The sequence below is a fragment of the Oncorhynchus mykiss genome, chromosome 5 (genome assembly GCF_013265735.2).
Source record: "Oncorhynchus mykiss isolate Arlee chromosome 5, USDA_OmykA_1.1, whole genome shotgun sequence".
NCBI classification, from domain to species: domain Eukaryota; kingdom Metazoa; phylum Chordata; class Actinopteri; order Salmoniformes; family Salmonidae; genus Oncorhynchus; species Oncorhynchus mykiss.
This window is the reverse complement of record NC_048569.1, coordinates 32,822,250-32,841,256: the sequence shown is the minus strand read 5'-3', so window position 1 is coordinate 32,841,256 and position 19,007 is coordinate 32,822,250. Positions and strand designations below refer to the sequence as shown.

The window sequence follows — 19,007 nt, the reverse complement described above, 5'->3', positions numbered from 1 at the left end:
AAAAGTGAGACAGACAAAACAAGAATACAAACACGTCAGGCACATACATTTTCACACAGGATTTTCCCCCGTCAGTTCACCAATTTCATGTTCATAATTTGTGGGTAGTGTAGCCCTACACCATGTGTCTCAATTTACACAAGTAGAACAAGCATTCTAGACTATGATGTATGTACATGTGTCTTTTTCCTATTTTTATCCAGTGGAACAAACCCCTGATCTCCCAAAGAGCCCATATTTCAGAGTGTATAACTGTATGTGTGTGCGCATGTGTGTGCGTGAGTGAGTGTGAGATATGGCAGAGGGATGGATTCTATGACCATGTCTGCCTCTACAGATCCTCATCTCTGGTGAGTGATTCATAGGTGTGTAGACAGGCCTGAGTCCTGCCTTCATCTGTCCTCCACCACGGAGCGTCAATCTCGCTTATCCCTCCATCCAGCTAGCCCTCTCATCCCTCCATCTCCCTCTCAGCTGACACACACACAGCCAGAGAGACAGAAATAGACAGACAGAGAGACACAGAGACAGAAAAACACAGAGAGAGGGTGGTGCAGTGGTCTAGAGCACTGCATTGCAGTGCCACCAGAGACTCTGGGTTCGCGCCCAGGCTCTGTTGCAGCCGGCCGCGACTGGAAGGTCCATGGGGCGACGCACAATTGGCCTAGCGTCGTCTGGGTTAGGGAGGGTTTGGCTGGTAGGGATAACCTTGTCTCATCAGTGGTCTAGAGCACTGCATTGCAGTGCCACCAGAGACTCTGGGTTCGCGCCCAGGCTCTGTTGCAGCCGGCCGCGACTGGAAGGTCCATGGGGCGACGCACAATTGGCCTAGCGTCGTCTGGGTTAGGGAGGGTTAAGGCTGGTAGGGATAACCTTGTCTCATCACGCGGGTTACGTAGATTGAGTGCTGGGTTGGTCTGGGATCTACAACAGTCAATGAACTTGGGATTTCATTCTCATTCCCTTCCTCATACTCATATTCCCTCTATCTCTCTCTGTTTTTTTGTTTGAATTTTACCCCCTTTTCTCCCCAATTTCGTGGTATCCAATTGTTAGTAGTTACTATCTTGTTTCATCGCTACAACTCCCATACAGGCTCGGGAGAGACGAAGGTCGAAAGCATGGTTAAGATAAGCCCCAGTGATACTGATGGGTGGTACTGCATAGAATAATCTCTATTTCTCTGGCCTATTATTGGCTTGAATTTATACATTGTTTACAGTAGTAGTACACAGTTATTTTCTAACGAAGAACATCTGAAATCTGTAACATATTTGAAAATGCACTGAAATACCCCCAATTAGCAGAGTGTGGTCCAATATGTCCTGAATTCACTCTGATAAATAATTTTAAATGCTCAAACACTTTACATGTATTTTACACTCTCTTGTTAAACTTCAGACTACATGGTAGCGGATTCTGGTGGGTTTAAGAAGGCATGGTGTCTATGGGCTCTATATAATATAAAGTACATCGCCTTTCTCTCTGTATGAGGTATGGATCGGCTTTATCAACCGCTTCAAAACTGTTTTAGAAGCCCAACTACCACTATGGAACATTGAGTAACTTAACCTTGTCTGTGCCAAATGAACACCCAATATCTATTAATAGTCTTAGTACATGGTAATGGATTGGGCCCACATTCACAGGATACCATGGCCCAATCCAAAACCCATCCCTAGACCCTTGGCTGACTCTCCTCGCAAATCTGAAAGGACTGGATAGGTCGGTGTAGGAAAAATGGTATCCGATCCACCTCTCATACTCATTGGACAATAATTGTTTCTATCAAATGACATACATTCCGTTATTTTAGATGTGTTTTTGTGAGGGTGACACCATTAGGACAACTCAGTCTAGAGACGACTCCAGGGATCGGTTTGGGATTAAGCCTCAACTGGAAATGTGAAGGCGTCCATTTTTCTTCCCACAAAAGGTAATTGGATTAGGATTAAGTGAGGTCAGATTCATAATGGAAAAAGCCAGCTCGATATCCTCTCTTTCAAGCACAAGGAGAAAGCTCTTGTCCTCATCCTAATCGATTAGCACTGGTTCTGTCCACTGTGACCAGCCAACAAAAGGGAGAGAAATTAAATACAAGAACAGTGTTCAATGACTTCTTTCACATCACGTTTTAGGATTTAGGATTCAGTTTTGGAATCACAAACTGAATTTGATAGCCAAGTTCAATTTGTTTGTTAGAAAATGTAGATACACTTCCTTGGCAAAAGTATGTGGACACCTGCTTGTCGAACATCTCATTCCAAAATCTTGGGCATTAATATGGAGTTGGTACCCTCTTTGCTGCTATAACAGCCTCCACTCTTCTTGGAAGGCTTTCCACTAGATGTTTGAACATTGCTGCAGGAACTTGCTTCCATTCAGCCACAAGAGCATTAGTGAGGTCGGGCACGGATGTTGCGCAATTAGGCCTGGATCACAGTCGACATTCCAATTCATCCCAATGGTGTTCCGGGGGGTTGAGGTCAAGGCTCTGTGCAGGCGAGTCAAGTTCTTCCACACCAGTCACAAAAAAAACATTTCTGTATGGACTTAGCTTTGTGCATGGGGGCATTGTCATGCTGAAACAGGAAAAAGACCTTCCCCAAACTGTTACCACAAAGTTGGAAGCTCAGAACCGTCTAGAATGTCATTGTATGCTATAGCGAACAGTTATTGTGCTGACGCGTTGCAACCGAGGACAGATGATTTTTATGCGATACGCTCTTCAGCACTCAACGGTCCCATATTGTGAGCTTGTGTGACCTACCACTTCGCAGCTGAGCCGTTGTTGCTCCTATACATTTCCACTTCACAATAACAGCACTTACAGTTGACTGGGGCAGTTTTAGCAGGGCAGAATTTTGACGAACTGACTTGTTGGAAATGTGGCATCCTACTGTATGACGGTGCCACGTTGAAAGTCACTGAGCTCTTCTGTATGGGCCATTCTACTGCCAATGTTTTCCTATGGAGATTGCAGGGCTGTGCCCACAATTTTATACACCTGTCAGCAACAGGTTTAGCTGAAATAGCTAAATCTGCTAATGTGAAGGGGTGTGTACATACTTTTAGTTTGTTTAGCTATCTATTGCTGGCTATCTATTACTTGGCTAAATAAAGCCAAGTAAATCCATTATCCCACATTACAGTGGGCTGTGACTGTCACTAAAGGAATGCCAGTGATGGTGATTGTCTGTCAAGCCTTTAGTAGTCTTAACACCAAGGACATACTTCCATTGAGCCGTCAGCTCATATTCAGTGAAATCACTAGGTGTATGAGGCAAGGAGCTCCCTGCAGTCTATCGCTTGCTCTCTCTACGTCCTTCACTCTGCCTCTCTCACCCCCCCCCCCCCCCCCCCCCCTCCCTCATCTTTCAGTGTGTGTGTGTGTGTGTTGTATAATAATTTTGCGAGGAAACCAATAGCTAGCAGACTGAATTCCCATCAGGACTGCTGGCACTCACATCGCTGCGAAGACGACAACTAGGCAGACATGGTTCCATTACCAGAGCTGAGGCATCACCGTGGGGACCACCATCACGCCCCCATCAGTCAGACATTAGGTTGACATCAGTCTGACTCACACAGGCCCCGGCCCCCAGGCTGAAACAGGCGGTTGGTTACTGCTGGGTCCAACCCAGGGTCACCCCAGGACCCCTACTGACTGATTACTGGAAGTGGCTCAGGTTTTCCAGCAGGACAGTTCAACATCATATGACAGTGTGTGTTATTATAACTAATCTCACTCTCTTTTATTTACAGTGCCTTTGAATGCATCTGATAGGAGAGATTTGCACACCAGTATTGGGTTCACCTATATTCATCTATCCTGCATGTTGTTTTTTTCTCACTCTGTCCACTCTTTATCATCCTTTACTGTTAACTCCCAATTAATTGTGTTTATAATGAGGAAGGAAATGGATTTTCTAGAACGGGTCTCAGTCTTCGCAGCAAGTCATTTCCTGGTGTCTTACCTTGATGGCGAGGTCACAGTGTTCGCTGGCGGTGGTCAGCTGCTCTATCTGGCGGTCCACCTCGGCCACAGACAGGCTGCATGTGCTCTTCTTTCTCCCACACAGAACGCTCTCCAGCCCCGTCAGAACCCGCTGCAGCTCCGAGTTCAGGTCACTGCAGTTGTCTACACGGAGAAAACACAGGGCCGGGGTCAGATGTAACTGGTCTAGGAACAGATCAATGTTTACAAACAGAGTTGAGGTCACTGCAGTAGTCTATAACAAGGAAGCCCAGGGTCAAATAAACTAATCTGGTATCAGATGAATGAATGCCAGTGTGCCTGATACCGGGAGAAATAATAGGGCTAGAGCCAGATACACAGACCTAGGAGAAAATAGTTAAAATCCCAATGTGCAAAGAACAACACAACTACGGTAGTCTGCATGGGTAAGGTGACCTTGTTAGCATAGCAGCATAGTGATGATGTATTGTGTACTAGTCGGCAGGTAGCCTAGTGGTTAGAGCATTGGACTGGTAACCGAAAGTTTGCAAGATCGAATCCCTGAGCCGACAAGGTAAAAATCTGTTGTTCTGCCCCTAAACAAGGCAGTTAACCCAGTGTTCCTAGGCCATCATTGAAAATAAGAATTTTGTCCTAAAACTGACTTGCCTAGTTTAATAAAGGTCAAATAAAAGAAAGAAAGAAAACTAGTGACATACTAATAACCGGCCATGTGCTTAATGGTTTAACTGAATGCCTGAGGCTGACTGGAGGAATGCTGCAGGCTAGTAAAACACATCACACACATCTTCTGCTTAGAGCACAACACACACCACATAACTATCTGAGAGAAAGACAACAGTGATGAAGATACAAACAGGACCACTCTTTTTTATGATATATTATGACAATATTGTCATTCCGTACATTAACCTACAGTTAAGACCTGCGGGAATCAAACCCACAACCCTGGGGTTGCAAGACAAGTAACTAGCTCCAACCAAAGCGTCATCATCACTTTCAGAGCTTCCGTTCCCTATTCACTATTCACTCTCAACTTCTTATCTCCAGAGGTAATCAAATGAGCTCATCGGAAACTCATTTCAATTAGCATATTACTACAATCCCTGCAAAGCAGCAAAGACATGCATGTCAATGGTTAGCATCTGCTTCCATATTGCATCCAAAATAATAATGAAGATGATGATGATTATTATTGTCCAAGACCAAACAGAGCCTGGGTACATTGTGTGGGAAATTAAAATGTGGAGAGTGGCGGATGTATTTCCCCAAGTGCCCCCCTTAAGTGCAGATTCTGCCAACAATGCAAATGCAATTAGCACAGTGCGAAGGAATGTGAAGATGAACAAAACTTGAATTTGTTTCCTAAACAATTTCCTGACTGGTGAAATCCTGTTCGTGTGGGGATAAGATTGCCACGGCTACAGCCAGGGACGAAGGACTGCGAAGATTGAAATATGTTTTTCTTCTAGCGCTCTGCTAAACGTTGAGGATGATGAATAAGAAAAACCGATGAAGCTCTTTACCGTTGACAACTGATTGCTGGGTGCTCTCAGCACCACTGATAGAGGGGACTATTAATAGCATCTTGAAGGAACTGCCGTGCAGTGCAGTGTTGTTTGGGGGAAATTGTTCTGTTACAGACCCAACAGTGTGTTTGTGCACTCCCCCACAGTGGAAAATTGATTTAGCAGAGTGCTGAATCAATTGTACATTGTGGGAGAGTGCACAAACACACACATACACACACACTCACTCTGTCAGAGACACACATGTACACACACATAACTGCTCCTGTAGAAGCCTATAAATGTGTATTGTGTGCCATCAACCCTATAGCCACTGGTTTGTAACAGGCCATCCATCAAGGGAGGACATACACAGATAGGGAACAAAGCAGTTGATCAGTGAGAGTATATACACTACATGGCATCCTCCAAACCCTGATTCGTCAGTCGGACTGGCAGATGGTGAAGCGTGATTCATCACTCCAGAGTACTCGTTTCCACTGATCCAGAGTCCAATGGCGGCAATCTTTACACCACTCCAGCCGACGCTTGGCATTGTGCATGGTGAACATAGGCTTGCGTGCGGCTGCTCGGCCATGGAAACCCATTTCATGAAGCTCCTGACGAACAGTTCTTGTGCTGACGTTGCTTCCAGAGACAGTTTGGAACTTGGTAATGAGAGTTGCAACCGAGGACAGACGATTTTTAGCACTTGGCCTACCACTTCGCGGCTGAGCAGTTGTTGCTCCTAGTTGTTTCCACTTCACAAAAATAGCACTTACAGGTCACCGGGGTAGCTCTAGCATAGCTCTAGCAGGGGAGAAATTAAATTAACTGACTTGTTGGAAAGTCTGACCTGTACGACGGTGCCACATGGAAAGACACTGAGCTCTTCAGTAAGGCCATTCTGCTGCTAATGTTTGTCTACTGAGATTGCATGGCTGTGTGCTCAATTTTATACACGTCAGCAATGGGTGTGGCTGAAATAGCAGAATCCACTAATTTGAAGGGTTGTCCACATACTTTTGTATGTGCATTAATTCTACTGGTTGTGTAGAACCAACTCCTGATCAATGCAATGGCTTGGGACTGTTGTGAATGTGTCCACTAAAACGGAGTATGAAGATATTTGGAGCAAGTCAAAAGAATGCAATCGGGTCTGGGTGAATTTCACTGCTCTTAAACAGAGTTTGCACTTAAGTAACGTGCCGTTATCAGGAGTTGATTGTACATGGGTTTAGCTTAACTTCTTATGGCTGCAGGGGCAGTATTGAGTAGCTTGGATGAAAGGTGCCCAGAGTAAACGGCCTGCTCCTCAGTCCCAGTTGCTAATATATGCATATTATTATTAGTATTGGATAGAAAACAATCTGAAGTTTCTAAAAATGTTTGAATGATGTCTGTGAGTATAACAGAACTCATATGGCAGGCAAAAACCTGAGAAGAAATCCAAACAGGAAGTGGGAAATCTGAGGTTGGTTGATTTTCAACCCAGCCCCTATTGAATACACAGTGGGATATTGGTTATGTTGCACTTCCTAAGGCTTCCACTAGATGTCAACCGTCTTTAGAAACTTGAATGAGGCTTCTACTGTGATGTGGGGCCGGATGAAATGAAGTTTGAAATGTTTCTATGACCTGTAATATAACTTTTTGAAGTTTTTGTCCAACATTTGGCTGGACCTGCACGAGCGTTTGGATTTGTGTACTAAACGCCCTAACAAAAGTAGCTACTTGGACATAAATAATGGACATTATCGAACAAATCAAACATTTATTGTGGAACTAGGATTCCTGGGAGTACATTCTGATGAAGATCATCAAAGGTAAGGGAATATTTATAATGTTATTTCTGATTTCTGTTGACTACAACATGGCGGATATATATTTTTTTCCTGTGTGCTGTTCTCAGATTATTGCATGGTTTGCTTTTTCCGTAAAGTTGTTTTGAAGTCTGATACAGCGGTGGCACAAAGGAGAGGTATACCTATATTTCCATGTCTAACAATTGTATTTTCATCGACATTTATAATGAGTATTTCTGTAAAATGATGTGGCTCTCTGGAATATCACTGGATGTTTTTGGAACTAGTGAACGTAACTCGCCAATGCATAATGAGATTTTTCAAATATAAATACGAACTTTATCAAACAAAACATACATGTATTGTGTAACATGAAGTCCTATGAGTGTCATCTGATGAAGATCATCAAAGGTTAGTGATGAATTTTATCTCTTTTTGTGCTTTTTGTGACTCCTCTCTTTGGCTGGAAAAATGGCTGTGTTTTTCTGTGTCGGTGGTGACCTAACAATCGTTTGTGGTGCTTTCGTTGTAAAGCCTATTTGAAATCGGAAACTGTGGTGGGATTAACAACAAGATTACCTTCAAAACGGTATATGTATGTTTGAGGAATTTTAATTATGAGATTTCAGTTGTTTTGAATTTGGCGCCCTGCACTTTCACTGGCTGTTGTCATATCGATCCCGTTAACGGGATTGCAACCGTAAGAAGTTTTAACTTGATATACAGTCAAGCAGGACAGGCACATTGGGTCCTTCCTTACCCATGTCGGCGGTCACCAGGGTGGAGTGGTTTTCAGGCAGTGAGACGGACGCCCCGTCCTGGTCCAGGCTGTGTCCGTCCTCATTGATCTCCTGCTGGCTGTGGCTGAGCTCCGAACGCAGCTCCGAAAACTCATCCTCCTCCCTGGGGGACAGAGGGTCACAAAGTTATGTCTGAGTTAGGTCCAACAGATATGTAGCCTTGTTGCCAGATATGTTTGTGCTTGGATAACGCTGTCATGGCAAATGGCATCGGCTAAAGCATAAACAGATCTGGCAACAAGACGGGTATGACTCACACATATTTTCAAAATAAGAAATTCTTACAAGTTCCAGTTTTTTACTTCAATGTTGTTTTCATGACCACACACACACACACACACACACACACACACACACACACACACACACACACACACACACACACACACACACACACACAACAGATGATGGTGTACAGAATCTAGAAGAAGAAATTACAGATCTTTTTGTTTTGTAGGGTATGAGCTATTCATCTAATAATAGCAGACACAGTAACCGTGAATCCTAAAAGCTTTGAATATAGTTAACATGGTTAATATCTGGAAAAAATGACCTGAGAGAACCTTTAGATGTCTCTTTGACCCATCTGAGATGCAACCTATATACTGTAGGCTTAACATTAGTTCATCTGTAAAATGGCAATATACAGCCATTTCATGTGATTAGCTATGCATTATTAAATATGGAAATATATACCTCTCATACAGTATATACCGGTTGTGAGAATTTGTCCTTTTCAAATATGGACATTTTCCATGTGAAATGCAAGCTGAGTGACCCTATACCGCACGTAGTGCCTTCAGAAAGTATTCACACCCCTTGACTCTTTCCACATTTTGTTGTGTTACAGCTTGAATTGATTAAAATTCATTACAATTGAGATTGTGTCACTGGCCTACACACAATACCCCATAATGTCAACGTAGAATTATGTTTTTAGGAATGTTTACATATTAATAAAAATGCTGAAAAATCTGAAATGTCTCGAGTCAACAAGTATTCAACCCCTTTGTTATGGCAAGCCTAAATAAGTTAGAGTAAAAAATGTGGTTAACAAGTCACATAATAAGTTGCATGGACTAGTGGTTAAAATCATTTTTGAATGACTACCTCATCTCTGTACCCCACACATACCTAACTTAATTGACAGAGTGAAAACAAGGACGCCTGTACAGAATAAAAATACTCCAAAACATGCATCCTGTTTTAAACAAGGCAATAAAGTAATACTACAAAAAAAAAGTGGAATATAACTTTTAGTCCTGAATACAAAGTTTTATATTTGGGGCAAATCCAATACAACACATTACTGAGTACCACTCTCAGAGTACCATATTTTCAAGCATAGTGGTGGCTCCATCATGTTATAGGTCTGCTTGTAATCATTAAGGACTGAAAGTTGTTAAATAAAAAAAGAAACGGAATGGAGCTAAGCACAGGCAAAAACCTAGAGGAGAACCTGGTTCAGTCTGCTTTCCACCAGACACTGGGAGATTAATTCACCTTTCAGCAGGACAATAACCTAAAACACAAGGCCAAATCTACACTGGAGATGCTTACGTTCCTAAGTGGCCGAGTTACAGATTTGACTTCAATCTATGGCATAGACCTGAGAAAATGGTTGTCTAGCAATGATCAACAACCAATTTGACAGAGCTTAAATAATTGAAAAAAGAATAATGGGCAAATGTTGCACAATACTGGTGTGGAACTCTTAGAGACTTACCCAGAAAGAATCACAGCTGTAATTGCTGCCAAAAGGTGCTCCTACAAAGTACTGACTCAGAGGTTTGAATACCTACTGTATTGTAAATTTGATATTTCACTTTCAATAAATTAAAAACATGCTTTCACTTTGTCATTATGGGGTATTGTGTGTTGATGGGTTTAAAAAAAAATATATATATTTCAATTTTGAATTCAGGATGAAACAACAAAATGTGGAATAAATCAGGGGTGTGAATACTGTATGTGTGTGTGTGCGCGCATATGTACAGAACGTGCTTCAGATGAACTTCTCGGCATTAGTATTTAAATATATGCACAAGCATATAGGACTATGTGAATATTCCGTATGCATGTGATATTGAAATAATAAACTCTATTGGTGAAAGTAGTACTACACAGACAACCTCACTGCTGCTACCACCAAACATTGATATGTCAAGTCCTGGCAGTAGATCTGAATTATAGGGTCGTTTGACTGCATTTCATTGATTTGATACAATCTTTATTGTACATCTGTGAAATAAATAGCCAGGCAGTAAATTCACGTCGCAGAGTTCTCACAAGGTCGGCAAATAGAAAGTACTGACTCACAGACGTATGTGCTGTTCTGTTCATGTCGCAGGATACACTGAATTGGTATGGCACAGTTTATGCAAACACATACACACACAAATGACCAGAGCATGAAAGAAAACAGACTTTATAATGAACCTAATCAAAAACCAGTACACATTTTGGAGATGGAGGAATTTTGGGGGATTGCCATGCTTGAGTTCATTCTAATGAATTGTTTGGTTAATGTTCCTGCTTAGCACTCAAAACCATGCCTGTTATGTCAGAGGAGTTTGTTCCGGTGTGCTGAGCACCTATGGAGAGGGCTGGAGAGGGCACTTGAGCTAGGAAAACAAACATTTAGGAGGCCTCTGACGCAAATGCTGCCATTTTGATTTCACTACAGTAAGTAAACAACGGAGGAAGAGAGTTATACGACAGGGTACGAAAAAGGGATTCCAATCAAAGGGAGGCACCTTTAGGGTACCTAAGGGAATTGAGGGCGGAGGTGGTGTGTGTGTGTGTTGCATTAGGGTACCTAAGGGGATTGAGAGCAGAGGTGGTGTGTGTGTGTGTGTTGCATTAGGGCTGGGCGATATATTCAATTCATTTGATTAATTTGAATGTATATGTTTTTGCACAATATTCCAAATGCCTGTTATTTTGAGCGTTTATGTCCGCTTGTTCTCATGTTGTATATTTGGTCTCGTCTCCTTTGCTCCTCTGTGCACCATCCCATTTACACCAGAGATCCGTGTTGCAGGTCTCCGCCCTAACAATGGAAGTCGCTGTCCCAAAGGCGGGTAGGCAGGCAAAAAGCTTAGGTCCAACATAAACCCATTGGCCTTATTTTGGACAGATTTTAACCAGAGTGAAACCTCTCACTTCACCTCTTCCTCTATGGTTCACACACACACACACACACACACACACACACACACACACACACACACACACACACACACACACACACACACACACACACACACACACACACACACACACACACACACACACACCGTCCCCCCCTCACATTAACAAAGTTGAGAGTTCTGACAAGCTTTCTGACAAGCAGTTTCAACTCGCTATTTGCGTTTGAGGTTTGGTCCACATGGACACCGAAACACATTGAGACATTATTTTACTGTAATAGAGAAGTTACCTTTTCTAACGATACCATTTTTAAGTCTCAACTACTCATGTAGTTGTGTGCAGAGCAGACTACTAAAACGAGAGTATCAATGAACATTGATTCTGGAAAATGAATGCTCAGTTTGTCGTGCGCAGCATTGGGGTACCACATATCGCAAGCAGCATTTTAGCTAAAGACTGTTATACTAGCTGTCTGGTCTGTGTTTTAAATGTGCAATAAGCATAAAACACACTTAGATAAGGAATTGGCAACTCATTCTCAGTCTGAGAAATAAGGCAGGCCACTTGATTTTAACATCTGAACAAAGTGGACAGGCTAGCATGGTGTTCAAACAGTTGGAGATGGACAGAAGAGTGTGTTCATAACAATTCAACTGTTCTAACTTGTTAGCTAACACATAGATCCAAGTTGGCTAAACTTGAAATATACAGATTAGCTGGCTACTCACTGGCACGTTAGGCTTGAGAGATTGTTTATGAGACCTGTGCTAATTTTCTATAATACCTGCTACAATAAGTTAGTCATTACTTGTGAATGTGCATTACGCATGGTTCTAGTTAAATTGGTAACAAAATAGGGCATTTTCATAGACAGACGTGAAAGCCAGATGAGTGATTATTGCAACAACAAAAAAACAGGTTAAACTATTTTAATAACATTGAATTATTAGTTGGTCTTATGAATGTGGAAGGCTTATATTTAGCCTAGGTATAATTTCACAAGCCTTGAATTCATTAGATTATTGCTGACTCTTTGAAATACAGTGTATTTGACATTTAAACGTACAACAAAGCTTATTTAGAGAAAAAATATATATACTTTTTAATTGAACTGCCCTTAAGTTTGAAAAAAATAGAGATATGATTTTTAGGCCATATCGCCCAACCCTAGCCTGCATACCCTATGTGCGCATGTATGTGTCTGCTTGTGTGTGTGAGTGTGCATTTGTGTCTACCACCCACCTGATGGTAGAGCCCTGTAGCACGTCTATCTTCTTGTTGAGCTCAGCGATGATGCTGTGCAGCTCTGTGATCCTCTCCTCGTATCGTAGGGTGGTCCGCTCCTGAACGTCCTCATGCTCCCGCATCAGATAGGACTGCTCACACTGGCAAAACACACGCATACACATTAACCGTGTTATCCCACTGAGCTAATGCCTTGATATCTGAGAGGCGACCTATTCTGTTATTTGGGAATTTTGAAAGGAATGCAATCTAAAAACATCTAACATTTCTTAACTGACATCACAATTTAGAGATTGAATCATGTTACTGTAAAAAGCCACCATTCAAAACCCATAACAATGACGCCCATTCAATGCGTGGAGTGTGGAGAATGGCATTTCAACAAAAGGTATCTTTCTACACAGTCGCGTGTAATTTGGAATGGGAATAAATCCAGAGGAAATTCTCTGCTGGGTTGCCAGATTTTTGTCTCTGGCGTACAAATGCACGCACGCACGCACACACACACACTGCACCGTTGTGTACAAGGTCAGGCCTAAGGGCTTTTCTGGGGATTGTCTACATGGAGCTCAGAGGCTGGGAGAGAGGGAAGGGTATCGGCTTTCCACTCAGCTATATTACAAGTGAAGGGGGAGAAGAGGTGTGTGTGTGTGTGTGTGTGTGTGTGTGTGTGTGTGAGAGTGAGTGTGTGTGTGAGAGTGAGTGTGTGTGTGAGAGATCTGGCTTGAGCGTGTGTCATACTATGCTTCCTAGAATGACCTCAGAATGACCTTTCCTGGCCTGCGTCGGAGGTTGGACATGAAAATAAAACAAAGACAAAGAGGGGTCTGCCTAGTGCTTTATACAATTTGACATTAATCAAGCACTAAAACGACTACAAGACAAAGGAGACGATTGTGGACTACAGGGCTGCAGTGGAGCAGGTTGAGAGCTTCAAGTTCCTTGGTGTCCACATGACCAACAAACTAGCATGGTCCAAGCACACCAAGACAGACAAGAAGAGGGCACGACAAAACCTATTCCCCCTCAGGAGACTGAAAAGACTGAAAAGGAAGGCCCTAAAAATTGTCCAAGACTCCAGCCACCATAGTCATTAAACTGTTCTCCCTGCTACCGCACGGGAAGCGGTACCGGAGCGCCAAGTCTAGGTCCAAGAGGCTTCTTAACAGCTTCTACCCACAAGCCATAAGACTCCTGAACATCTAATCAAATGGCTACCCAGACTATTTGCATTTCACCCCCTCTTTTACATCGCTGCTACTCTCTGTTATTATCTATGCATAGTCACTTTAATAACTCTACCTACATGTACATATTACCTCAATTACCTCGACTAACTGGTGCCCCTGCACATTGACTCTGTACCGGTACCCCCGCTATTGTTATTTTACTGCTGCTCTTTAATTATTTGTTACTTTTATTTGTAATTTTTTTTTTGACAGGTATTTTCTTAAAAGTGTATTGTTGGTTAAGGGCTTGTAAGTAAGAGTTTCACAGTAAGGTCTGTTGTATTCGACGCATGTGACAAATAGACTTTTATTTGATTTGAAGCGGTCCCATACAAGTACTATGGACTTATTCACAAAGGTTTAACGTCATGAAAATAATTCCTATGTTTTTGTATACAGACATTACACTGCCAAAAGAATGTGAAACATGTCATAGAATTACATGATGAAAAGACAAACCTCTGTCATGAGAAACATGAGGTCGTGTGGAATCGTTCTGCGACCTTCGAAACTAGAGCCCCATTGAATAAGTCTCAGCCCCGGGATTCTGAGAGTGGGAGTCATAGGTCAATAGATCGGGTAGTCAGGAGTCAGGGGTATACTTCACCCTAAACAAAAACATCTGTGTATGAAAGGTCAGGGGTTCAGGTGACGAGATATGAGCCTCAGGCTGACACAGCCATCAGAGTCCCCACGCAGAGACAGAGCCCCAATGTGTCTGTGTGTTATCCTATGTGTTGAGTCAGGAGTCCACCAGTCAACTGGCCAGCGGTGACAATTAGAAGAGCTGAGTGGTTTAGCTCCCTTGCCCCAGGGAGAGCTGCAGTGACAAAGAGCAGCTTCCAGTCAGCCATTGTCATGTCACACAGTGTGTTGATTTGTAAATAACAATCAACAAGGGTCGCATAGAGCCAACAGTGTTTTTTTGTTGCTTCAATAGAGTGATCAGGGACATGCAACTATAGTTTTCCTTCACAGAAAACATTTGTGCAGCACATTCGGCAGAAAATAGCTTCATTTTCAGCAGATGACAACAGAAGTGCAACGCTATTTGTCTGGCAGCCAAAAAAGTACATGAGCTCACACTGAAAAACAATACATGGCCATATTTCTAATGATTATCATAGAAAGAATGTAGCCAGCTACATTTCCTAATGTTTTGCTTAAAGTTCATCTTGAGACGGGGCATCAGAGTGTTAAGCTTTCTGCAGAGTTTGAGAAATCTGTACAGCTGCCACTGCTATCTTGATTTCCTTGCGTTTTTTTCTCCTCTGTCTCTCATTCACATTCGCTTGTAAATGTCCAAACTCACCAAAAATGACATTCGGTAGCTCCTACCTATATATGTATAACTTTATGAGCTGGACTGCCAGTCTTTGCAATTAGTTTATTTACGTTTGTGCTCATTAGCATATTTAGCTAGCAGCTTCCATGGAAATTCGTTATTACTTGTTCTAATTTTGTTAGCATTCTGGTAATAGACACCCAGATGCTTTTTGGCGACCCTTATGTACTAAACCGGGATGCGAGAAGGACAGTAATGACGATAAGAAAATGGTGATACCGCCCAACCCTAATCACAATGGAATCTAACAACAATGGCAAGTGCAAGTATATTCCAAGCCATTTCTTTATCTTAAAATGAATGGTCTATCCCTCTTCATCTAACTCCAGTGGAACTGATGGGAAACTAGAATAAAAAACTAATGTTTCCAGCATTAATATTTTACACAAATAATAGTACCAGATATTGTTTACAGCCGCCGCCACTAGGTAAATACCCATAGCTGATTCAGCTGCCACCAGAGGTATTCCACAGCTCTTTGAAGCAGCGTCTGTTTCTAGGTCCAGAGGGAAAGGGGCCAGGGCATTTATAGAACAGGTACTCACACAATCTGTCTCTCTATTTCTCTCCCTCTATCACACTCGCTCCATTACACACATGCATAAACACCCAATAATTCTCTCCATAAACAAGCATTCTCCCCCTTTCTCGTTCTCGCACACACCAAGCAAGCCCAAAACGCCATCCTCTGAGAGAGACCGTGCCAAACACTGGGACCGGGAAAACTACAAAGCAGATCGAAGCTGAGCAGTTGGCATGATTACTGACGTTCCTGGTTCCAGTGACATATGGGGTGTGTTGCTTCATGCCAAATAATCCCAAAATCTATTTGCTCTTTATTTAAAAAAGTAAAGCTTCCAGTCTCTCATCACTGTATGAGAGCAGGTATCCAGAGAACCAGAGCTGGAATTAAATCCTCCTACTCCTCTAATACACACCCAAGGTCACAGAGAATCACTGTCACTGGGACAATAACATTACACTGAAGACAATGTAATGTTATGGGAAGGTGATAACCGACAGCTGAAAAGAAAGTAGGTAATTTCGAGCATGCTAGGATGATAGTGACAACAAAAAAATTATCAGCATTCTGCACCTCTTCTCTATGTACTCTGATTGGAGCATATGGACTGGGTGTTTTGGGGGAAGAGGGGAGGATATCCAGACGCATTGTAATAGATGAGCCATTCAATTCAAATGCCTGTGTGCAATGTCAGCTATTCCAGGATATTCTTCAGGATATTCTTCAGGATATTCTATTCCAGTTCAGATTTCTACTGTAGTTCTTTAATATCCATCATTGGGGGACCGAGTGGCGCAGCGGTCTATGGCACTGCATCGCAAGAGGCGTCACGACAGACCCGGGTTTGATCCCAGGCTGTATCACAACCGGCCATGATCGGGAGTCCCATTTGATGGCACACAATTGTCCCAGCGTCGTTCGAGTTAGGGGAGGGTTTGGCCGGGGTAGGCCTTCATTGTAAATAATAATTTGTTCTTAACTGACTTGCCTAGTTAAATAAAGGTTAAACAAATAAAACATTATTTAGCAGTTTGAGTTATTATGCAAAGATAACCCTATAAAAGAAAGTTTCCATACCAGAGGTCTAATCCTCAGGTGCAGAAAAGAGGAACTATTTACAGTGTTTTTTCCAATTATGGGTCATGAGAGATCCACTGCAGCTGGCTTGTAGACAGAATTATTATTAAGATTTGTAATTTATAAATGGAGTGGTGGCAGTAACCACTGCATTACACCAATGTTCTGGGAATGGTACTTTGAATGGGTAGCTTAGCTAAGTGAGTGTCCAATACAATGATGAACATGAGTCTATGTGAATATACATTCAGTGCCCAGTTTATTAGGTACACCCATCTAGTACCGGTTCAGACCCTCCTTTGCCTCCAGAACAACATTTGGGGAATGTAAACGTTGCTCAATTGGTATCAAGGGACCTAACGTGTGCCAGGAAAACATTTCCCACACCATTACACCACCACCACCAGCCTGTACCGTTGACACTAGGCAGGATGGGGCAATGGACTCATGCTGCTTACACCAAATCCTGACTCTGCAATCACCATGACACAACAGGAACCGGGATTCGTCAGCAACTTGATCTTTTAACTTCACTTTGGGATTTGATGTAATTGGATGAACGTTGATTTTGGACCCATTAATTCCACATGGTTACAGGGTTAATTCCACATGGTTACCTGGTTAATATCACATGGTTAGTGTTAATTCCACATGGTTACCTGGTTAATTTCACATGGTTAGTGTTAATTCCACATGGTTACCTGGTTAATATCACATGGTTAGTGTTAATTCCACATGGTTACCTGGTTAATATCACATGGTTAGTGTTAATTCCACATGGTTACCTGGTTAATATCACATGGTTAGTGTTAATTCCACATTGTTACCTGGTTAATATCACATGGTTAGTGTTAATTCCACATGGTTACAGGGTTAATATCACATGGTTAGTGTTAATTCCACATGGTTACCTGGTTAATATCACATGGTTAGTGTTAATTCCACATGGTTACCTGGTTAATATCACATGGTTAGTGTTAATTCCACATGGTTACAGGGTTAATATCACATGGTTAGTGTTAATTCCACATGGTTACCTGGTTAATATCACATGGTTAGTGTTAATTCCACATGGTTACCTGGTTAATATCACATGGTTAGTGTTAATTCCACATGGTTACCTGGTTAATATCACATGGTTAGTGTTAATTCCACATGGTTACCTGGTTAATATCACATGGTTAGTGTTAATTCCACATGGTTACCTGGTTAATATCACATGGTTAGTGTTAATTCCACATGGTTACCTGGTTAATATCACATGGTTAGTGTTAATTCCACATGGTTACCTGGTTAATTCCACATGGTTACCTGGTTAATTCCACATGGTTACCTAGTTAATTCCACATGGTTACCTGGTTAATATCACATGGTTAGTGTTAATTCCACATGGTTACCTGGTTAATATCACATGGTTAGTGTTAATTCCACATGGTTACCTGGTTAATATCACATGGTTAGTGTTAATTCCACATGGTTACCTGGTTAATATCACATGGTTAGTGTTAATTCCACATGGTTACCTGGTTAATATCACATGGTTAGTGTTAATTCCACATGGTTACAGGGTTAATATCACATGGTTAGTGTTAATTCCACATGGTTACCTGGTTAATATCACATGGTTAGTGTTAATTCCACATGGTTACAGGGTTAATATCACATGGTTAGTGTTAATTCCACATGGTTACCTGGTTAATATCACATGGTTAGTGTTAATTCCACATGATTACAGGGTTAATATCACATGGTTAGTGTTAATTCCACATGGTTACCTGGTTAATATCACATGGTTAGTGTTAATTCCACATGGTTACAGGGTTAATTCCACATGGTTACCTGGTTAATATCACATGGTTAGTGTTAATTCCACATGGTTACCTGGTTAATATCACATGGTTAGTGTTAATTCCACATGGTTACCTGGTTAATATCACATGGTTAGTGTTAATTCCACATGGTTACCTGGTTAATATCACATGGTTAGTGTTAATTCCACATGGTTACCTGGTTAATATCACATGGTTAGTGTTAATTCCACATGGTTACCTGGTCAATATCACATGGTTAGTGTTAATTCCACATGGTTACCTGGTTAATATCACATGGTTAGTGTTAATTCCACATGGTTACCTGGTTAATATCACATGGTTAGTGTTAATTCCACATGGTTACCTGGTTAATATCACATGGTTAGTGTTAATTCCACATGGTTACCTGGTTAATATCACATGGTTAGTGTTAATTCCACATGGTTACCTGGTTAATATCACATGGTTAGTGTTAATTCCACATGGTTACCTGGTTAATATCACATGGTTAGTGTTAATTCCACATGGTTAC

At 41.9% G+C, this 19,007-nt stretch overlaps 1 protein-coding gene across 4 annotated transcripts in view; it reads right to left on the bottom strand.

Moving 5' to 3' along the window:
• LOC110523629 (colorectal mutant cancer protein) overlaps positions 1-19,007 on the bottom strand; it is a 121,919-nt gene that overhangs the window by 42,843 nt on the left and 60,069 nt on the right. For all 4 annotated transcript variants that reach the window (XM_036977297.1, XM_036977298.1, XM_036977296.1 and 1 more), the window contains 3 exons: positions 12,488-12,630; positions 8,053-8,195; positions 3,978-4,141 (listed from right to left, as the gene is read on the bottom strand). In XM_036977297.1, the coding sequence (XP_036833192.1) occupies positions 3,978-4,141; positions 8,053-8,195; positions 12,488-12,630 (450 nt within the window). The remainder of the gene's footprint in view (positions 1-3,977; positions 4,142-8,052; positions 8,196-12,487; positions 12,631-19,007) is intronic.